At 45.2% G+C, this 20,067-nt stretch overlaps 1 protein-coding gene and 1 pseudogene across 1 annotated transcript; one reads left to right on the top strand and one right to left on the bottom strand.

Annotated features, from left to right (window-relative positions):
* Positions 1 to 1,317: 1,317 nt before the first annotated feature.
* On the bottom strand, positions 1,318 to 1,435 carry LOC124778706 (annotated as a pseudogene).
* A 1,672-nt stretch (positions 1,436 to 3,107) lies between these two features.
* Positions 3,108 to 19,003, top strand: LOC124777667 (dehydrogenase/reductase SDR family member 11-like). The gene is made up of 6 exons (XM_047253147.1): positions 3,108 to 3,262; positions 8,964 to 9,126; positions 9,976 to 10,105; positions 15,512 to 15,641; positions 16,457 to 16,603; positions 18,906 to 19,003. The coding sequence occupies exons 1-6, from the start codon at positions 3,125 to 3,127 to the stop codon at positions 18,945 to 18,947; spliced, it is 750 nt and encodes a 249-aa protein (XP_047109103.1). The 5' UTR covers positions 3,108 to 3,124; the 3' UTR covers positions 18,948 to 19,003.
* The last annotated feature ends 1,064 nt before the right edge of the window (positions 19,004 to 20,067 follow it).

The raw sequence follows: 20,067 nt of genomic DNA, 5'->3' as shown, positions 1-20,067 counted from the left end.
GGTTGGCACGGGATACATGCGGACGTGCATTGTCCTGTTGGAACAGCAAGTTCCCTTGCCGGTCTAGGAATGGTAGAACGATGGGTTCGATGACGGTTTGGATGTACCGTGCACTATTCAGTGTCCCCTCGACGATCACCAGTGGTGTACGGCCAGTGTAGGAGATCGCTGCCCACACCATGATGCCGGGTGTTGGCCCTGTGTGCCTCGGTCGTATGCAGTCCTGATTGTGGCGCTCACCTGCACGGCGCCAAACACGCATACGACCATCATTGGCACCAAGGCAGAAGCGACTCTCATCGCTGAAGACGACACGTCTCCATTCGTCCCTCCATTCACGCCTGTCGCGACACCACTGGAGGCGGGCTGCACGATGTTGGGGCGTGAGCGGAAGACGGCCTAACGGTGTGCGGGACCGTAGCCCAGCTTCATGGAGACGGTTGCGAATGGTCCTCGCCGATACCCCAGGAGCAACAGTGTCCCTAATTTGCTGGGAAGTGGCGGTGCGGTCCCCTACGGCACTGCGTAGGATCCTACGGTCTTGGTGTGCACCCGTGCGTCGCTGCGGTCCGGTCCCAGGTCGACGGGCACGTGCACCTTCCGCCGACCACTGGCGACAACATCGATGTACTGTGGAGACCTCACGCCCCACGTGTTGAGCAATTCGGCGGTACGTCCACCCGGCCTCCCGCATGCCCACTATACGCCCTCGCTCAAAGTCCGTCAATTGCACATACGGTTCACGTCCACGCTGTCGCGGCATGCTACCAGTGTTAAAGACTGCGATGGAGCTCCGTATGCCACGGCAAACTGGCTGACACTGACGGCGGCGGTGCACAAATGCTGCGCAGCTAGCGCCATTCGACGGCCAACACCGCGGTTCCTGGTTTGTCCGCTGTGCCGTGGGTGTGATCATTGCTTGTACAGCCCTCTCGCAGTGTCCGGAGCAAGTATGGTGGGTCTGACACACGGGTGTCAATGTGTTCTTTTTTCCATTTCCAGGAGTGTATATATATCGACGAAAAAATATTTTTTTAAATAATTTGTTATCTGATTATGTGTCTGTCCTTTTGTCAAGACCCGTTTTTCTCAGGAAATAGGTTGACTTATATCTTGCACACCGTCCTCAGGCCACAAGTAGCCCATCGGGACCATCCGACCGCCGTGTCATCCGCAAATGAGGATGCGGATAGGACGGGCGTGTGGTCAGCACACCCTTCTCTCGGTCGTTATGATGGTTTTCTTTGACCGGAGCCGCTACTATTCGGTCGAGTAGCTCCTCAGTTGGCATCACGAGGCAGAGTGTACCCCGAAAAATGGCAACAGCACATGGCGGCCGGGATGGTCACCCATCCAAGTGCCGGCCACGCCCGACAGCACTTAACTTCGGTGATCTGACGGGAACCCGTGTATCCACCGCGGCATGGCCGTTGCCTACATATATCTTGCCTATATCGATATCGAGAACAGGCAAAAATCGTCGGGATTCTCGATTTCCCTGGACGATGAACTGGCACTACACATAACTGAGTTTGTATAGAACCCTCATTGCGTGAGTTCTACTCGCTCTTATCGGAATTTTTTTGAATCAACGTTACTGAACATAATTCTGTGTTGTCATCTGCATTAATTAAAGGCGTTGGAATAGAATCTTTTTTATTAATTATTTGTGTATCTTTTTATTTTATTAATTCACTAATCTCAGCAGTGGATAGACTATTTGACTGCAGGATCACAGATTCAGATTGTTATTTGCAGTGAGTTAGGTGCTGGACATGAAAGCTGAGCTGTGCAGCTTGACCCTAGTTTTTCTTGAGTCATCAGTCTTCTGACTGGTTTGATGCTGCCCGCCACCTGCTGTGCCAACCTTCTCACCTGAGAGTAGCATTTGCAACCTCAAGTATTTGCTGGATGTATCCCAGTTTAAGTCTTTACAGTTTACAGATTTTATCCTCTATAGTTCTTTTCTAGTTCTATGAAAGTTATCCACTGATGCCTTAACAGATGTCCTATCACTCAGTCCATTCTTCTTGTCAATGTTTTCCATTTGTTTCTCTCCTCGTCAATTCTGCAGGGAATCTTATCATTTCTTGCCTTATCAGTCCACCTAATTCTCAACATTCTTCTGTGGCTTCCCATCTCAGTTATTTCGATTCTCTTCTGTTCTGGTTTCCTCAGTCATTGTATCACTGCCATACAATGCTGTGCTCCAAACGTACATTCTCAAAAGTTTCTTCCTCATGTTAAGTCTTATGTTTCATACTAGCGGACTTCTCATGGCCAGAAACGCCTTTTTCTCCAGTGCTAGTCTGCTTTTGATGCCCTCCTTGCTCCATCCGTCATGGCTTATTTTGCTGTCTAGGTAGCAGAATTCCTTAACTTCGATTATTTCGTTAACTCCAGTTGTAATGCTAACTCTCACTTCTGCTGCTTCTCGTTAGAGCTGTATATAGCCCAATTTCCTGATTGCGAGCAACATCAGGTAAAGTGGCAGTTGGTTAGCTCATATGGAATGCTGGTTCGAGAAACTGCTACTCAGCAGAATATCCGTCATGCAACAACGTAGATGCCTTCGGCCTGCATCCTCTCCATGATCCACTGCCACATTCCAAGTGTCCCTTCAACCAGCTTCACTTCAGTATGCTGTCTCCATAATCTTGATCCTAGCATAGTTTGTTTCTTTGGCTAGTCCTTTAGTTTGAATGATATCTATGAGGTATTTAAATTTTTGAAGTTAAGTGCCATTCAAAACACAGTATTGTACAGCTAGTTCATTATCTTGCTACATTACTCCTCTACCACCCGACACATTGGTGAGATGTGCGACTTACAGGTGGCAGTAAGACAAGGCCACAGGAAGTGTACAGATCTGCTTTCCTTATCAGTCAAGTTGCATACTTGTGGAGCCGGCCGACAAATGGCGATAAGGTAGTGCCAGAGGGAGTGTGCGGATCTCCGCCTTCCTTATCAGTCAAGGTGTATCCGGGTGGAGCTCGAGTTGTCGCTGTGGAGGGGAATGATGGTGACGCAGCACTTTTCCCCGAATCCGGAGATCGCGTCTATATAAAGGGAGTGGGGCCGGCCTTGGTAGTCAGTCGCATCAGGGTAGCCAACAGCAGCAGGCATGGGCATCGAGACGTACGCAGGCCGCGTCGCGCTGGTGACAGGCGCCAGCTCCGGCATCGGCGCCGCCATCACACAGGCGCTGCTCAGACACGGACTCACCGTCGTCGGCCTGGCTAGGAGGGTCGACAGGGTCAAGGTGGGCGTTTCCCAGAAAACACACCTCCCGTAACCAAACCACTCAGTCCGTTTCTTTCTGTACTCTCTCTCTTTCAACTACTAGGTGACACTCATTGCTCTCTTTCTTACCTACACTACTGGCCATTAAAATTGCTACACCAAGAAGAAATGCAGATGATACACGGGTATTCATTGGATAAGTATATTGTACTAGAAGTGACATGTGATTACATTTTCACGCAGTTTGGGTGCACAGATCCTGAGAAATCAGTACCCAGAACAACCACCTCTGGCCGTAATAACGGCCTTGATACGCCTGGGCATTGAGTCAAACAAAGCTCGGATGGCGTGTACAGGTACAGTTGCCCATGCAGCTTCAATGCGATACCACAGTTCATCAAGAGTAGTGACTGGCGTATTGTGACGAGCCAGTTGCTCGGCTACCATTGACCAGACATTTTCAATTGGCGAGAGATCTGGAGAATGTGCTGGCCAGGGCAGCAATAGAAGATTTTCTGTATCCGGAAAGGCCCATACAGGACCTGCAATATGCGGTCGTGCATTATACTGCTGAAGTGCAGGGTTTCGCAGGGATCGAATGAAGGGTAGAGCCACAAGTCGTAACACATCTCAAATGTAACGTCCACTGTTCAAAGTGGAACAAGAGGTGACCGAGACGTGTAACCAATGGGACCCAATACCACCAAGCAGGGTGATACGCCGGTATGGCGATGACGAATACACGCTTCCAATGTGCGTTCACCGCGATGTCGCCAAACACGAACGCGACCATCATGATGCTGTAAACAGAACCTGGAATCGTCCGAAAAAATGACGTTTCGCCGTTCTTGCACCCAGGTTCGTCGTCGAGTGCACCATCGCAGGCGCTCCTGTCTGTGATGCAGCGTCAAGGGTAACCGCAGCCACGGTCTCCGAGCTGATAGTCAATGCTGCTGCAAACCTCGTCGAACTGTTCGTGCAGATGGTTGTTGTCTTGCAAACGTCCCCATCGGTTGACTCAGGGATCGAGACGTGGCTGCACGATCCGTTACATCCATGCGGATAAGATGCCTGTCATCTCGACTGCTAGTGATACGAGGCCGTTGGCATCGAGCACGGCGATCCTTATTACCCTCATGAACCCACCGATTCCATATTCTGCTACCAGTCATTGGATCTCGACCAAGGCGAGCAGCAATGTCGCGATACGATAAACCGCAATCGCTATAGGCTACAATCAGACCTTTATCAAAGTCGGAAACGTGATGGTACGTATTTCTCCTCCTTACACGAGGCATCACAACAACGTTTCACCAGGCAACGCCGGTCAACTGCTGTTTGTTTATGAGAAATCGGTTGGAAACTTTCCTCATGTCAGCACGTTGTAGGTGTCGCCACCGGTGCCAACCCTGTGTGAATGCTCTGAAAAGCTAATAATTTGCGAAACACAGCAACTTCTTCCTGTCGGTTAAATTTCGGGTCTGTAGCACGTCCTCTTCGTGGTGTAGCAGTTTTAATGGCCAGTAGCGTATTAAACGCAAAATAATCATTCCTTTGTTCTGCGTACTGTACTTCTCCTTCCACATGCAGTTTTCTCTGTTTTACGCCTTCCAGTTCCATGTTAACTGTTACAGGTTACAGAACACAATAGCCATTGGCCCAATGACCTCCTAGATCTGTATCTACACTCCACAAGCCACCTTATGGTGTGTGTTGGTGATGCACTGTTAATAACGTTCAACCCTTCTTCCTTCTTCCCTTTGCGAATGGTGCGCGGGAAGAAAGACTCTTGTTAAGCGTCTGTTTGAACTCCAATCTCTCTAATTTTGTCTTCATCATCTTTCCGTGAGATATGCGTAGGAACAAGCAGTTTATTGGTTCATATTTCTACGAACGTAGGTTCCCGAAACTTTAATAATGAAACTCATCGTGAGCATAGTGACTCTCCTGTAACATCTGTCACTGGAATTGGATGAGTATCTCTGAGTAGCTTTCGCGCTTACTAAATGAACCACCGAAGAAATGTGCTCCTCTTCTTTGGGTCTTCCCAATTTCCTATAACAATCCTATCTGTTACCGATTCCATACTCACGACTGTTTTATGATTTATCTTCTATGTGGATGGAGCATACCTTCTGAACATCCTTCCACATAATAAATAGATGTGACTACTTCTAGTGATTGTTCTGCAGTCGTGCAGTAATACAATAATGCGTCTTTCCGCCTATTTATCTGCAGTAAGTTACATTTTTTTACGTTGAGAGCCAACCTCGGTAGGTCTTTCTGCATTTCGCTACAACTTTCTAGTATTTTCTGTAAATAACAGTATTGCTAGAGAAATGGCTCATGGAACTTTCATCGGTATCCACTAGATCGTTTGAACGTACTGTGAAAAGTAATTGCCCTTTAATAATCCCCTGATGTACTCATAAAGTCTGAAGTTCATACATCGTTAAGAATTGAGAATAACCTGTCTGAGTAGCTATAAATGCCATTCATCTGTAAAACTAAGTATACAACCGCTAGTTCGGTATGAAGGTGACTCTACGGCCCTCACATCGATGTATCTGTGCACATAACGAGAGTCAAGACCGTTGTTGTGTTTGATAGAGAAGTCCACGTACTAACAGCACCTATGAGTGAGTGAAAGCCAACAAATCGAATGGCCGTTGATAAGCTGCTACGTGAAAGAATACGTTGCACTCACTGGGAGAGGTAGCTGTAGTGGGGGATGGGTCGTTTTCATGCAGATTACATGGTATAAAGCAAACATTCACACCGACACACTGAAGAGGAATAGTGATTGTTAGTCTGATGGTGGCGAAGGAACAGTTCCGAAATGTGACGGCCACCAACTGGAGGAACTAAGAGTCACAGTGCATAAGCACATTCATCTTCAAAAATACCACGACAAGCGTGCTATGGAGCGTTGATGACTGGACATTGGACAATATTTATGAAGACTGTTACAACCACAGTCGATATTCTTTTAGAAAACTAATGGAGCGTGGTAGCTATATTCGTTCGAAATCTTACAATGAGGCAGGTTAGGCAGGGTGCAGTCCCCCCCCCCCCCCCCCCCCCCAAAGAAAGCTAAACACCAAAACTATAGACTTAGAGTCACCTTCAAAACTTTTGACACAGCTAGAGACAGTGGATCAGTATCGTCTAACTGTCACTTTCAAGAGTGGGCTCTGTAGGCTGGTGGAGCTGTTCTTTTGGACGACTTTAAAGCTCGTTAGCATTACGTGAGTGCCTTCAAAGAAGAATCTAACATTTTGTCTAGGCATATAACTGTGGACCTTCCCCCTAACAGATGGAAGAAGCCCATGTTATTATGCAGACAGCAAAAACATTTGTGGCAGATGAGAACATGTTCACCAAAGATGAAAACATAAGAAAGGAACGCGTGTGGTACAGTGACCAAACGTATTTTTTTATGAACTACCGTTGTAAGTTATCTATATTTGCGAAAACTGGATAAATTGATTTTAAAAAAAATTGTCCTCAAATAAAGTTTACTTTAGATGTCGTGTTCAGTTGCTGAGCAAAACTAACGGTTTTTTGGCCCTGTGTTGCACATGTGAACAGTGTTGGAAATAAAACTTTAAGCTTCTTGAAATGCAAAATTTGAAATAAAAAAATGTATCTAATTAACTAGGAAACTAATTGTGTGCTTAATCAAAACTATATAACTAAAACTCAGTACTGAAGTTCATTCTAAACGTTACGTGGTATGAAAAGAGAGAGGTCTATCACTTTGCAATTCCTGACCAAGACACAAAAACTGCAGTCCGAATGAAGAATGTTTTGCGTACTACGTCAGAGCTACTGCCACCAAAGAGAACCAAACACCACCGTCATGTGGCTGTATATTTCTTTACGCAGGACAACCTTTATGCCACACCTGCTGTTGATTTTATAATCTTCCAAACTGACAAACCGTGGGTCGATTTAAATGTTCGGTGTATCACCATTCGCCTTCACTCTGCTACCAACGATCAATTTCCTGCACCGAGATGAAGTGTTATGTTGTTATTAGCGCGCCAATGAACTGCTACGAAGTTGATGTTCCTGCTCCATTATTTGGCATATGATGCTTTTGATGCTGGATTACTGTAGTGCGGATACACCGAAAATGAGGCAGTATTCCCAGATGTTGCTCTTGTCAAGTCTGTATACTGTTTCATTCGAGTGTGTTTTAATCATTTCGTTGTAACTCCACATTTGCACCTCAGTGATATGTAAGGGCAGGACGTACAATATGGCAATTTCTACTTTGGGTAATATGACCCTATCAGTACTGCACGTGCTAACGGATTATCTCGTTTCTAAGAAATGCTTTTGTTCCCGCGACTGGTGCTATTAGACTCAACACTTAGTCAGGGACCGTACATTAATGCGGTGATTTGCATATAAATGCCCTCCGTGGAGGACAGGACAGACACAACTCCGTATTGTAGAACGGGAGGGTGGTCGAACTCACTTACCTCTGTTGTTAGATTTCCTTCGAAGTAAATGCATTCCCTTACATGTTCATTTCCTAGGTGACCTGTGCTCTTAATGTTTAATTCCATTCTGTGATACTGCATTTAAAATATTACGTCTTCCTTTTTCCTGGATTTTTCCTCACGGTTTCTTTCTGTTAAGCAGTACTGCGCTCCGGTTGTACGGCTTCAGTAACTTTTTGTCAGTTCTGTGTGAATATGCACTGTAAGAAAGGATCTTTTGCAGCAGAAATCTTTTCACGTGAGTGAATCTGCTCTAGATGTCCCTCTTGTCACGGGTTTCTATTGCTCTCTGGACACCAGAATTGCTTTATTTCTTCTACTATGTTTTCCCCATACTGTTGTATTTTCTACTCCTCATCTCTGCTTTCAGTATCTGGGCTGTCATCTCAGTCAACCGACACTGTACCATTCCTTTTTCAATATTGAGTTGTATTTGTTGTTTAACATTTTTTCATTGCTTCTTCGTCACGAAACTACAGCCATAACTGAGATCAGGAGTCAACCTGTATGACACTTTCTTCAAGTGGAAGGTTTCCCTGCAGGTAGGAAATGTAAACATTTGTAAACAGAAACCTTTACCGGACCGCTGTATTTCTGACATTACTCAGTATGTTGGTGGTAGTAGTAATCTTTGAAAGTCGATGGAGTTCTGAGTGAAAAGAGATTTCACTTTCATTTCACTTTTGACTTCGACTTTCACTCTGTAGTGGTTTGCGAACTCTGAGCACTGTTCCTGAGTACAGAGTAGGTAGTTGAGCTGTTCGCGAACTGTCTTGTTTGTTTTTTGACCTTTGACTTTTTGACTGAAAGCCCGATTACAATTTGTGGCCATTTACCGTATTTGTTTACACGGAGCACTGAGTGTAGCGAAGGTAACTAAGTCTGAAGTAGGAGTCTTATCATTATAAAGAGAAACATTTTTTGAATTTTATTTTGTACAATATCAGCTATTACTTATTACCGTTTAGGGATACGCAGTGGTGAAAACACTGTGTACTCATAGTTCAGGTAAGGCATATCGTTCAAGATATCGAAGCATTTATCTACTTCCACTCTAAAGTAGTCACTTCAAGCACTGGCTAAGGATGCATTCGACATTCCTTACTGTGAACCATGCTCAGCTGTTCCTCGCAGCTTTGACTCTTGAACCTTGCGAGACACACCGCTCCATCCGCTGTTTTTTTAATTATTTATTCATATATTTTTCAGGCATTAGCACTGAAGGACGCCCCTGGTAAACTGCACGCGATTAAGGGCGACGTAGCAGACGAGAGCAGCATCGTGGCAGCATTCAAGTGGATCAAAGAAAACCTTTCTGGTGTCGACATTTTAATTAACAACGCTGGCTTGGGCATTGACAGCGATCTGACGTGTAAGTATGCGATTGTATTTACGAAACCCTACAGCTTCGTGTAAGCAGTTCTACTCTCTCTGATAGAGAATGTCATACATTCGATTAATCTGATGTTCTCCTTCAGGCCGAAACAGGATTATTTCTACAAATAACTATGACACGGCCAGTTATGAATGTGTTTAAAAGTTAACGCAGCAGTGATGATCAGATCGATGTCAGAGATATAGGCCTATAGTTTTGCGCATCTGCTCGACGATCCTTCTTGAAAACTGGAACTACCTGTGCTCTTTTCCAATCATTTGGAACCTTCCGTTCCTCTAGAGACTTGCGGTACACGGCTATTAGAAGGGGGGCAAGTTCTTTCCGCATACTCTTTCCGTAGATGCTCACTAGAGAAGCACGTGAACATTCAACCAGCTTCGCCGTTTTCGAGATACTCCTTCAGAGGCTCTGCATAATAATAACCCGCCCTTTGTCAAAGTCACTTATCTCAATAAATTTCCCCAGTTGCAGCTTATATCTTTGCTAGCGTGTTCCTCCGTCCATGTCTACTTCGCTTGCATACTTCTTTTACTGCGTCACGTGCCCACAACGCACCAGGCGGCATCCGGCGTTGCGAGGGGGCAGTGGTCATAATGTTTTGGCTTATCAGTACGTACATCACGTGATCCCGTATGGCCCAAACGGGGATAGTAATAACAAATGAATTTAATTTCCCGTATAAAAAGTTTCTAGCTAATAGTGTTCTGAGTAAAAATTATTGCTTGTTTGTGTTACTGCACTCACATTTACAAGAGGTAGAGTATGTTAAAATTGTACTCTCGCCGATGTTTTCCTCCTGAAAAGCGCTTGTTTGTGTTGAAACAGCTGGCAAGACGGAAGACTGGAAGCGCATCCTGGACGTGAACGTGCTGGGTCTGAGCATCTGCACCAGGGAGGCCGTGCAGGACATGCTGAGCCGGGGCGTCGACGACGGCTTCATCATCCACATCAGCAGGTACGGAGGAATAGTTCTCTCATCTACTTGCCCAGCGTCTGTCAGCCCACCGGACGTTGTACTTGAGAGTAACACGACGTTATTTGCAGTTCACTGGCGTAGCCTTCTCTGTGGTATCCATTACTTGTAGCCTGCTCAACTACTTCAGAACACCATACATATTTAACAGTCTGGACGTAATAATTATCTCATACCTACTCCCATTAATGTCGTCGTTTCCCTCTGTATCTTACTGAGTGCAATATAGACATCCTCTGTAAATTTAATACTGATCTTACCCTCAGCATTTCATGGAATATGGAATGACGAGATACTGTACTCCATTGTCTCTCTTGTATCACTATTCTGTATCATCGCTGTAACATTAGATTACAGCAGTTATCATATGAATTTCCTACTCTTTAGCTGGCCATGTCTACAGATAAAATTATTGAAATTATTGGGTATAAGACCAGTCTATTACGGAAGACACTGTTTTTTATATCACCCATACATGCTTGAGCACCTTTGTAGCATCGTCTAAGGGTTTTATTCATTTCACATCTGTGAAAGGCGGTTTTAAGTGATGACTGATCCAGAAAATCGGATCTAAGGACAGTTTTTGTTTGTTGTTGCCATTACCTTAAAATTGTGTTACACGACTGCGCAGGAGCCTCTGTACATTATCATGTCATCTGCAACTAAATGATGCGGTTGACAAGTTAACACATCACTTCATATCTGAAGTAATTTCGCTATCTCAAGATAAGAGAATGAACAGTCCTTATCCAAACAAGACCTTGCAGAACACACAGATAGTGACCACATGCCATACACAACACATGCCATACACAAAAGAGCAACAACATACACGCGCGCACACACACACACACACACACACACACACACACACACACAACGAAGTGCCACATACTCACCTGCAGTAATGAAACAGTCCACAGAATAGGCAGTATATTAAAGAAACAGGGACATCAAATGGACACAGGAGAGACTGCATAACACAGGAAAAGCTCAGAACACAGGGTACACCCACGGATGAAATCAACATATCAGGCATATATGAGCTCACACGCAACACTTGTCGCTCAATATACATAGGACAAACATATAAGACCTTTACTATTTTCTAGGCATCTTTACGCGCGCATTGTGAGCTCATAACTGACAAGTTCGAAGTAACGCGATAGACAGGCTTACTGCAGACAATGCGCAACAAATCTGCACTAAGCTGCCTCGTACTTTCATTGTCGTTTTAATTTCATTGCCGGTCGGAGGTTGACAAAACATAGCCCTCATGAAATTAAAACTACTTTTGAATCATCCATTGTATGTGCTGGCACTTTTTCACAATTTCATTTTGAACGCTTTCTGCAAAATTCAACAAACTTTGTTTTATTCGATCACTAAACTCAATAATCTTTCCTATATTTAATAGAGAACATTTGAACCAAGAGGTGAAGTACCTGAGCTTTAACGACTAAAATACATTAAAAATGAGTACCATCAAGGTTATTTACCTGTAAATTAGTGTTTTTCTGTACAACAGGTATTTGAAAGTAAAGACTACAGCAGTACAAGCCGATGCATAAACAGCTTGTAACAAACGATAATGACCAGCAGATTCACAAGTCATAAGAGGTATTAGTTCATAAAAACTTAACAATTACCTCATATATGTTTCACAGCCGGGTCCAAAAATCGTGGCAAAAATCTGAATAGTGTGGTAACTGCAGCTTTTAACACCGCTCTCTTAGGCGTATATGCCGAAAATAATGCAACCTGCCCACAGGTTGACCAGTCATGTAAACATACTATTCCATTCTGCTGAGTTTTGATTACTCCACCGAAACACACACGTGTATGACGAATAGGGGAACAGCTTACGGTACCGCAGCAACTTCTATTTCTAGACACATCACTCTATTTGTATTGCATGTATTAACTTATGTCGTTTCAAGGAAATGTTTAGTTTTTTGTCGAACGATACTTCATTTATGTAACTCCTGTGAATATGCTCGTCATAATCGTGTGTTGCAAGGTATTGTTAGTTCCGCAACTTGTGCCTCTGCAGCTTCAAACGCCGACTGTATACAACTACAGAGTTTTACACACAAATGACGTTGATGAACAGACTCATCTCCGAGTCTGAAAATGATTTTCGTTTGAATTTTCTGTCGGTGCTTGTTAGAAAACGACAACAATATTAAACAGGAAAGACTTTCCTGATATCATGCAATATACACACATCAAAAAAAGTTTTGCGTCATCCAGGTTCCCAGAACTCCTGAAGATAGACGTTGATTGTGAATATTGTATTACAGACACAGTCCCTTTGACTGTTCAGGGATGTCACGAAACCCGCCCGAAGATGCAAACAGCCGTGCACGAGCAGCGCCTATTAGACAAAGGGCGTCCGACAGCCGATCGGATCCAGTCATTCCACCAGGAAGGAAATACACGGCTCTGTTGTCTGTAGTTCAACTATGCCCAGACCGTCAATATCGCGGTTCGATCGCGTCCGCATTGTTACTTTGTGTCAGAAGGGGCTCTCAACAAGGGAAGTGTCCAGGCGTCTTGGAGTGAACCAAAGCGATGTTGCTCGGACATGGAGGAGATACAGAGAGACAGGAACTGTCGATGACATGCCTCGCTCAGGCCGCCCAAGGGTTGCTACTGCAATAGATGACCGCTACCTACGGGTTATGGCTCGGAGGAAGCCTGAGAGCAACCCACCACGTTGAATAATGCTCTTCGTGCAGCCACAGGACGTCGTGCTACGACTCAAACTGTGCACAATAGGCTGCATGATGCGCAAATTCACGCCTGACGTCCATGCCGAGGTCCATCTTTGCAACCACGACACCATGTATCGCGATACAGATGGGCCCAACAATATGCCGAATGGACCGCTCAGGATTGGCATCACGACCTCCACACCGATGAGTGTCGCATATGCCTTCAACCAGATAATCGTCGGAGACGTGTTTGGAGCCAACCCGGTCAGGCGGAACGCCTTAGACCCACTGTCCAGCGAGTGCAGCAAGGTAGAGATTCCCTGCTGTTTTCGGGTGGCATTATGTGGGACCGACGTACGCCGCTGGTGGTCAGGGAAGGCGCTATAACGGCTGTACGATACGTGAATGCCGTCCTCGGACCGATAGTGCAACGATATAGGCAGCATATTGGCGAGGCATTCGTCTTCGTAGACGATAATTCGCGCCTCAATCGTGCACATCTTGTGAATGAGTTACTTCAGGATAACGACATGGCTTGACTAGAGTGGCCAACATGTTCTCCAGACATGAACCCTATCGAACAAGCCTGGGAAAGACTGAAAAGGGCTGTTCAGGGACGACGTGACCAACCAACCACTCTCAGGGATCTACACCGAATCGCTGTTGTGGAGTGGGACAATATGGACCAACAGTGCCTTGGTGAAGTTGTGGATAGTATGCCACGCCGAATACAGGCATGCATCACTGCGAGAGAACGTGTTGTTGGGTACTAGAGGTACCGGTGTGTACAACAATTTGGACCAACACCTCTGAAGGTCTCGCTGTATGGTGGTACAACATGAAATCTGTTGTTTTCATGAACATTATAAATGGCGGAAATGATGCTTCTGTGATCTCTATTCCAAATTTCTGTACAGGTTCCGGACCTCTCGGTACCGAAGTGATGTAAAACTTTTTTAGATGTATGTACACTCCTGGAAATGGAAAAAAGAACACATTGACACCGGTGTGTCAGACCCACCATACTTGCTCCGGACACTGCGAGAGGGCTGTACAAGCAATGATCACACGCACGGCACAGCGGACACACCAGGAACCGCGGTGTTGGCCGTCGAATGGCGCTAGCTGCGCAGCATTTGTGCACCGCCGCCGTCAGTGTCAGCCAGTTTGCCGTGGCATACGGAGCTCCATCGAAGTCTTTAACACTGGTAGCATGCCGCGACAGCGTGGACGTGAACCGTATGTGCAGTTGACGGACTTTGAGCGAGGGCGTATAGTGGGCATGCGGGAGGCCGGGTGGACGTACCGCCGAATTGCTCAGCACGTGGGGCGTGAGGTCTCCACAGTACATCGATGTTGTCGCCAGTGGTCGGCGGAAGGTGCACGTGCCCGTCGACCTGGGACCGGACCGCAGCGACGCACGGATGCACGCCAAGACCGTAGGATCCTACGCAGTGCCGTAGGGGACCGCACCGCCACTTCCCAGCAAATTAGGGACACTGTTGCTCCTGGGGTATCGGCGAGGACCATTCGCAACCGTCTCCATGAAGCTGGGCTACGGTCCCGCACACCGTTAGGCCGTCTTCCGCTCACGCCCCAACATCGTGCAGCCCGCCTCCAGTAGTGTCGCGACAGGCGTGAATGGAGGGACGAATGGAGACGTGTCGTCTTCAGCGATGAGAGTCGCTTCTGCCTTGGTGCCAATGATGGTCGTATGCGTGTTTGGCGCCGTGCAGGTGAGCGCCACAATCAGGACTGCATACGACCGAGGCACACAGGGCCAACACCCGGCATCATGGTGTGGGGAGCGATCTCCTACACTGGCCGTACACCACTGGTGATCGTCGAGGGGACACTGAATAGTGCACGGTACATCCAAACCGTCATCGAACCCATCGTTCTACCATTCCTAGACCGGCAAGGGAACTTGCTGTTCCAACAGGACAATGCACGTCCGCATGTATCCCGTGCCACTCAACGTGCTCTAGAAGGTGTAAGTCAACTACCCTGGCCAGCTAGATCTCCGGATCTGTCCCCCATTGAGCATGTTTGGGACTGGATGAAGCGTCGTCTCATGCGGTCTGCACGTCCAGCACGAACACTGGTCCAATTGAGGCGCCAGGTGGAAATGGCATGGCAAGCCGTTCCACAGGACTACATCCAGCATCTCTACGATCGTCTCCATGGGAGAATAGCAGCCTGCATTGCTGCGAAAGGTGGATATACACTGTACTAGTGCCGACATTGTGCATGCTCTGTTGCCTGTGTCTATGTGCCTGTGGTTCTGTCAGTGTGATCATGTGATGTATCTGACCCCAGGAATGTGTCAATAAAGTTTCCCCTTCCTGGGACAATGAATTCACGGTGTTCTTATTTCAATTTCCAGGAGTGTATTTCTTACTTGGGCACGAACCGGCTTTCCGCTGCTTAGGTCACCGTCATATGACAAATGAGTGTCACAGACGAAGATAGAATTACGTGTGACTCACGCTGATATTACTCGCATATATTTCACAGAACACCAGGAAAGTGTTTGCTATTTAATAATGATTTTCATGCTTTTTTGACCATTCGAGTTGGGGTGCTTTCCTAGTTTTTAAAATCTAAATGTCAAATAGTATATTTTTCTGTCTTCGAGCACGTATATAACAGCTGCTCCTTGCGTCCGCAGCTTACTGGGCCACGTGCAGCCATCGAACAGCGCCATAGCGATGTACACGGCGAGCAAGCACGCCGTCAAGACGCTTCTCGAAGGACTGCGGAAGGACCTGGTCGCCAAGAAGAGCAAGATCCGTGTTGGGGTGAGTCCACAGTCCCAAACAGCACACGGCAGTGATATCCGAGAGCAACTTACGACATTATAAGTATACGGGTAATATACAGACATACAAGAACCAAGAGAGAACAATAAGAGTGGGAGGCCAAGAATTAAGCGCTCCTATTAAAAAGGGTGTAAGTCATGGACTGATGCCAAACCCAATCTCTTCCATCGGGTTGTCACGGGGTACAGCGATTCGTCACTCCAAATTACTCGTTTTCAATCAACTACTGTCCGGCGGCGTCGCTGTTTATACCGCCTCAAGCGTAGCTTAGCACTGACTACCGACATGGGTGGCGTAAGACGAGCTGTTCGTCCATTGTTCCCCGTTCTTCTTAACTCTCTACGCACGGCCGTTGTGCTGGCCGGACTGCTGACGGGCTTTGAACTCACGAATGATTCCTCCCACTGGTTTCATGCGAGTTCTTAGAACCACCCTCCTCAAAGCTCGGCGGCCGCTGTCCGTCAGTACGTGACATCTGCTGGCCTTGATTTAGCTGCCCCTTCGGTTTCCACTTCACGATCACATCACCAAATGTCGACTTCAGTAACTTCAGAATAATGTCCCTTATGGATTTTTTGCGCACGTAACATCAAATGACTAGTTCGATTTTTAAGTCATCCTTGTGTAGTAACACATGTCTAAGACTGTGAGTGTTAGAAGTATCACATTACATTGACCTGTGAACAGGAAATGACAAGTGTCGTTTACTAAGAAATAAATGATTTTACTCTTGGCAGTTAGATTACTGTTTTAACCTTTTTTTTTAGTAAAAAAAGTATCTTATCCTTCAACAGGAAGTTTCTCCGGGAGCTGTGAAGACAGAGTTCATCTCGAACTTCAAAGGAGTGCCTCCGAACATATACGACATGATACCCTGCCTGGAGTCTGAGGACGTGGCTGAAGCCGTTCTCTACATGCTGTCGCAGCACCCTCGAGTCCAAGTAAGTACACATGTTTCTTCCCGAGAAGACTGGTACCGTGCATTGACGTTACAGAATTTAATTTCTCAATTCAGTAATAGAGTTTTCCGAGAATAAATATTAATTGATTCCTTCTGTAGTAAAATTCAGTAATTCATCTTAGATATCCTGTCATACACTTTTGTTCGTAGCTGCCTACAGGGAAAGAGTCATTTCATTGAAAAACAATCTCAGCACAACTAATGCCAACCATTTTCAAAAGGAAAAGCTTTATATTACAGGATTCTCTGATAAAAAGTAGGTTACATAAGTGAAACGCGGAGGTAGCCTGTCAGATAATGCTCAGTCGTCTACTTAGATTTCACTTTTCAAAATCAAACGAATACTGCATGCGGCTCAGCAAGAAATAATGGAAGTTCGTCAACAAAAAAATTAGAAAAGTAGTTCTGATGCTAGCATTTAATGATGCTTAAAATGCCTCATATAAGTTTGGGAACGACTGCGAGCTCTCAGGTGACTAATATTGAGGCTGTATGCACGAAAATCCACAGACCGATACGTCTGCTTGGGCCATTCTGGTACACAACATTTGTTGCGCTTTTTCTTTCGTGGTCGCCAACTGCACAGCGAAATTACTCTTCATAAGATGGTAGGCATTTGTTATGTAAATTTTTCTTGTTTACTATTATCCTCTATGAATATACAGTGTAATTATGAGGCTGGCAATTACAACTGATTGCAAAAAAATGGTTCAAATGGCTCTGAGCACTATGGTACTTAACATCTGAGGTCATCAGTCACCTAGAACTTAGAGCTACTTAAACCTAACAAACCTAAGGACATCACACACATCCATGCCCGAGGCGGGATTCGAACCTGCGACCGTAGCAGTCGCGCGGTTCCGGACTGAAGTGCCTAGAACCACTCGGTCACAACGGCCGGCAACTGATTGCAATGAATGCCGATAACTTTACAGTGTAGCCCTACGTGAACATTGCAGTGGCAGTAAATATTGCCTTTCAGAAGAACAATTATCCAATTTGTATTTAATCTTTCTGGAGTGTAGCCTTTATGGAAGTGAAACGTGGCCTATAAACAGTTGACATAAGAGAAATGATGCTTTTTAAATCATTTTGCTACAGGAGAATGCTATCTCATGAATAGATCAAATAACTAATGACGAGGTACTGAACAGAACTGGCGATAATAGAAATTTACGGCACAGCTTGACTAAAAGAAGGGCTCGGTTGATAGGGCAGATGCTCAAACATCAAGGAACAGGGACTCGTCAGTTTGTCAATGTGTGTGTGTGTGTGTGTGTGTGTGTGTGTGTGTGTGTGTTTGGTGGGGAAGTGGGCGGGGAGGGACCGTAGATGGAGCCCAAGCTTTAAGTAGTGTAAGCAGCTGCAAATGGACGCCAGTTGCAAAAGTTATGCAAAGAATGCACTCGCGTGGAGAGCTGCGTCACACCAGTCTTCGGAGTGAAGAACACAGTAACAACGTTGTCTTCAATGCGTTGAACGAGAGTTATCTGCCAAGTGACTTTCACTGGTGCCGTGATTAAGATCACGACTAAATCTCTAAATAGCAAATCAAATCACCAGCTTTCCACACGAATGTCGGCCCACCTGTGTTCCAGGTTGTGACTCGATTCACGTTATTACCCTGTACGGATAACTAATTCAATATTATTTTGTAACAGCTTATAAATCTTAGGCGACATTTCGCAAAATGGTTTGCACAGTGGTTCTATGGTTAGGTGAGTATACGTCAGAGTTTAAGCGCTAAGCTTCAGTGATCGATCCTCAGATGGCCGCAGGATTTTTCTGTGACCTCTTCCATCTACGTGAGTGATCTGTTAAAAGATGAAAATACCAACTTACAGCCGGCCGGAGTGGCCGAGCGGTTCTAGGCGCTATAGTCTGGAACCGCGCGACCGCTACGGTCGCAGGTTAGAATCCTGCCTCGGGCATGGATGTGTGTGATGTCCTTAGGTTAGTTAGGTTCAAGTAGTTCTAAGTTCTAGAGGACTGATGACCTCAGAAGTTAAGTCCCATAGTGCTCAGAGCCATTTGAACCATTTACCAACATACACCATGGTTTGGAGTCTACGTTCCACTGTAGATTCCCCCCTTTCCGGCTGGGTAAAGTCAGTTCATAGGCAGGAAGTAGGACCAGGCATACAACCTTCAATACTGGCACTCCTAGTAATGCGCGATAGTGTTCAGCCTAACCTTCAGGTTGAGTGCAGCTTTATTTTTAATGCTCCTATAATTGTTTTTGTAAACTTGTGAATATGTAAGCAAAACGTTATTTGTTTCAGGTTCATGACGTCCTTATCTACCCTACTGGCAGTCCCCAGTGATGCCGCTGTGTATCGTGTCAACAAATCAGCTGTTATTTTTTAAATTTATTTGTGTTTAATAAATGTAACTTAATTTAACGTTTCAGTTAAAAGTGTGTGTTTTCATTAACCCCTGAGGTCTCTATTACACTGTAAAAGATCTTTGTCAAATGTCTTTTATAAAATATATTTCCTAAAATGTTTGACGGTGTACACGGGGATAATTTTAATATGTTTCATAAAAATTAAGCGTGGACCAACGTTTTGAAAAAGATTTGTCAATGAAATTTTGGCAGTGTTTGTATGAACCTATCAGTAACGATGAAATAGCATAAAAAAATCGAGACACTGTATCTCGTCGCATTTGCTGATAACACATAAACGTAAACTAAAAGGTGTAGGTGAAGCGACAGTAAGCCATTTTGCCAGGACAGAGTAAACGGAAGTAAAATGCGAGGAAAACTTACATTATACACACCATTAGCAATTGAAAGTTCCGATGTACTATTAAGTAGATTGATACGAAGTATCCGTCATGTTGTTGGTACAAATACTAAGCGCAGATTGGTACGATTAGGCAAACAGTATGCCATAAGAAAACAATTTGGGTACCACAATTTGGATGTTGAATGGCATTGTAGACAGAACCTGCACATAATTTAATACCAAGTAAAGAACAGTCGTTTGGAATGTCTTTGACTCACTGATGTGCTATACATTCCTGAAAATTGTACTGTATGTACAATTAATAGATAAGGCTGGATGCTTTAATATAAATGATGACGAACAATTTGAAAACAATTCTGCAAAGCCTGATATATTGTTGTCACATAAAGCCCTTTCCAACTTTTGCGTAGAATCAGTGAAAGGTGTGTAACAAAAATCACTATTTGTCTTTACCTTTCTTACCAGCTGAGTCACACTTGCTACCTCCTGTGCGGGTTAACGAAAAATTCTGTAGGTATTGATTCTGAGTGATGGAGACCTAATCTTTCTGCAGAGGCTGAATGTGCTCGTCCGAAGACGCAACGTTCGCTGACTAAAAGGCTCATCTTGATACAGGATTCATCTGACCCAATAATCGGATTACATTATTCCTTAGCACAACGGATTACTCAAAGTGAAGTGATCAAGCCAGGAA

The sequence above is a fragment of the Schistocerca piceifrons genome, chromosome 2 (assembly GCF_021461385.2).
Source record: "Schistocerca piceifrons isolate TAMUIC-IGC-003096 chromosome 2, iqSchPice1.1, whole genome shotgun sequence".
NCBI lineage: Eukaryota > Metazoa > Arthropoda > Insecta > Orthoptera > Acrididae > Schistocerca > Schistocerca piceifrons.
This window is presented reverse-complemented; position numbering and strand designations above follow the sequence as displayed.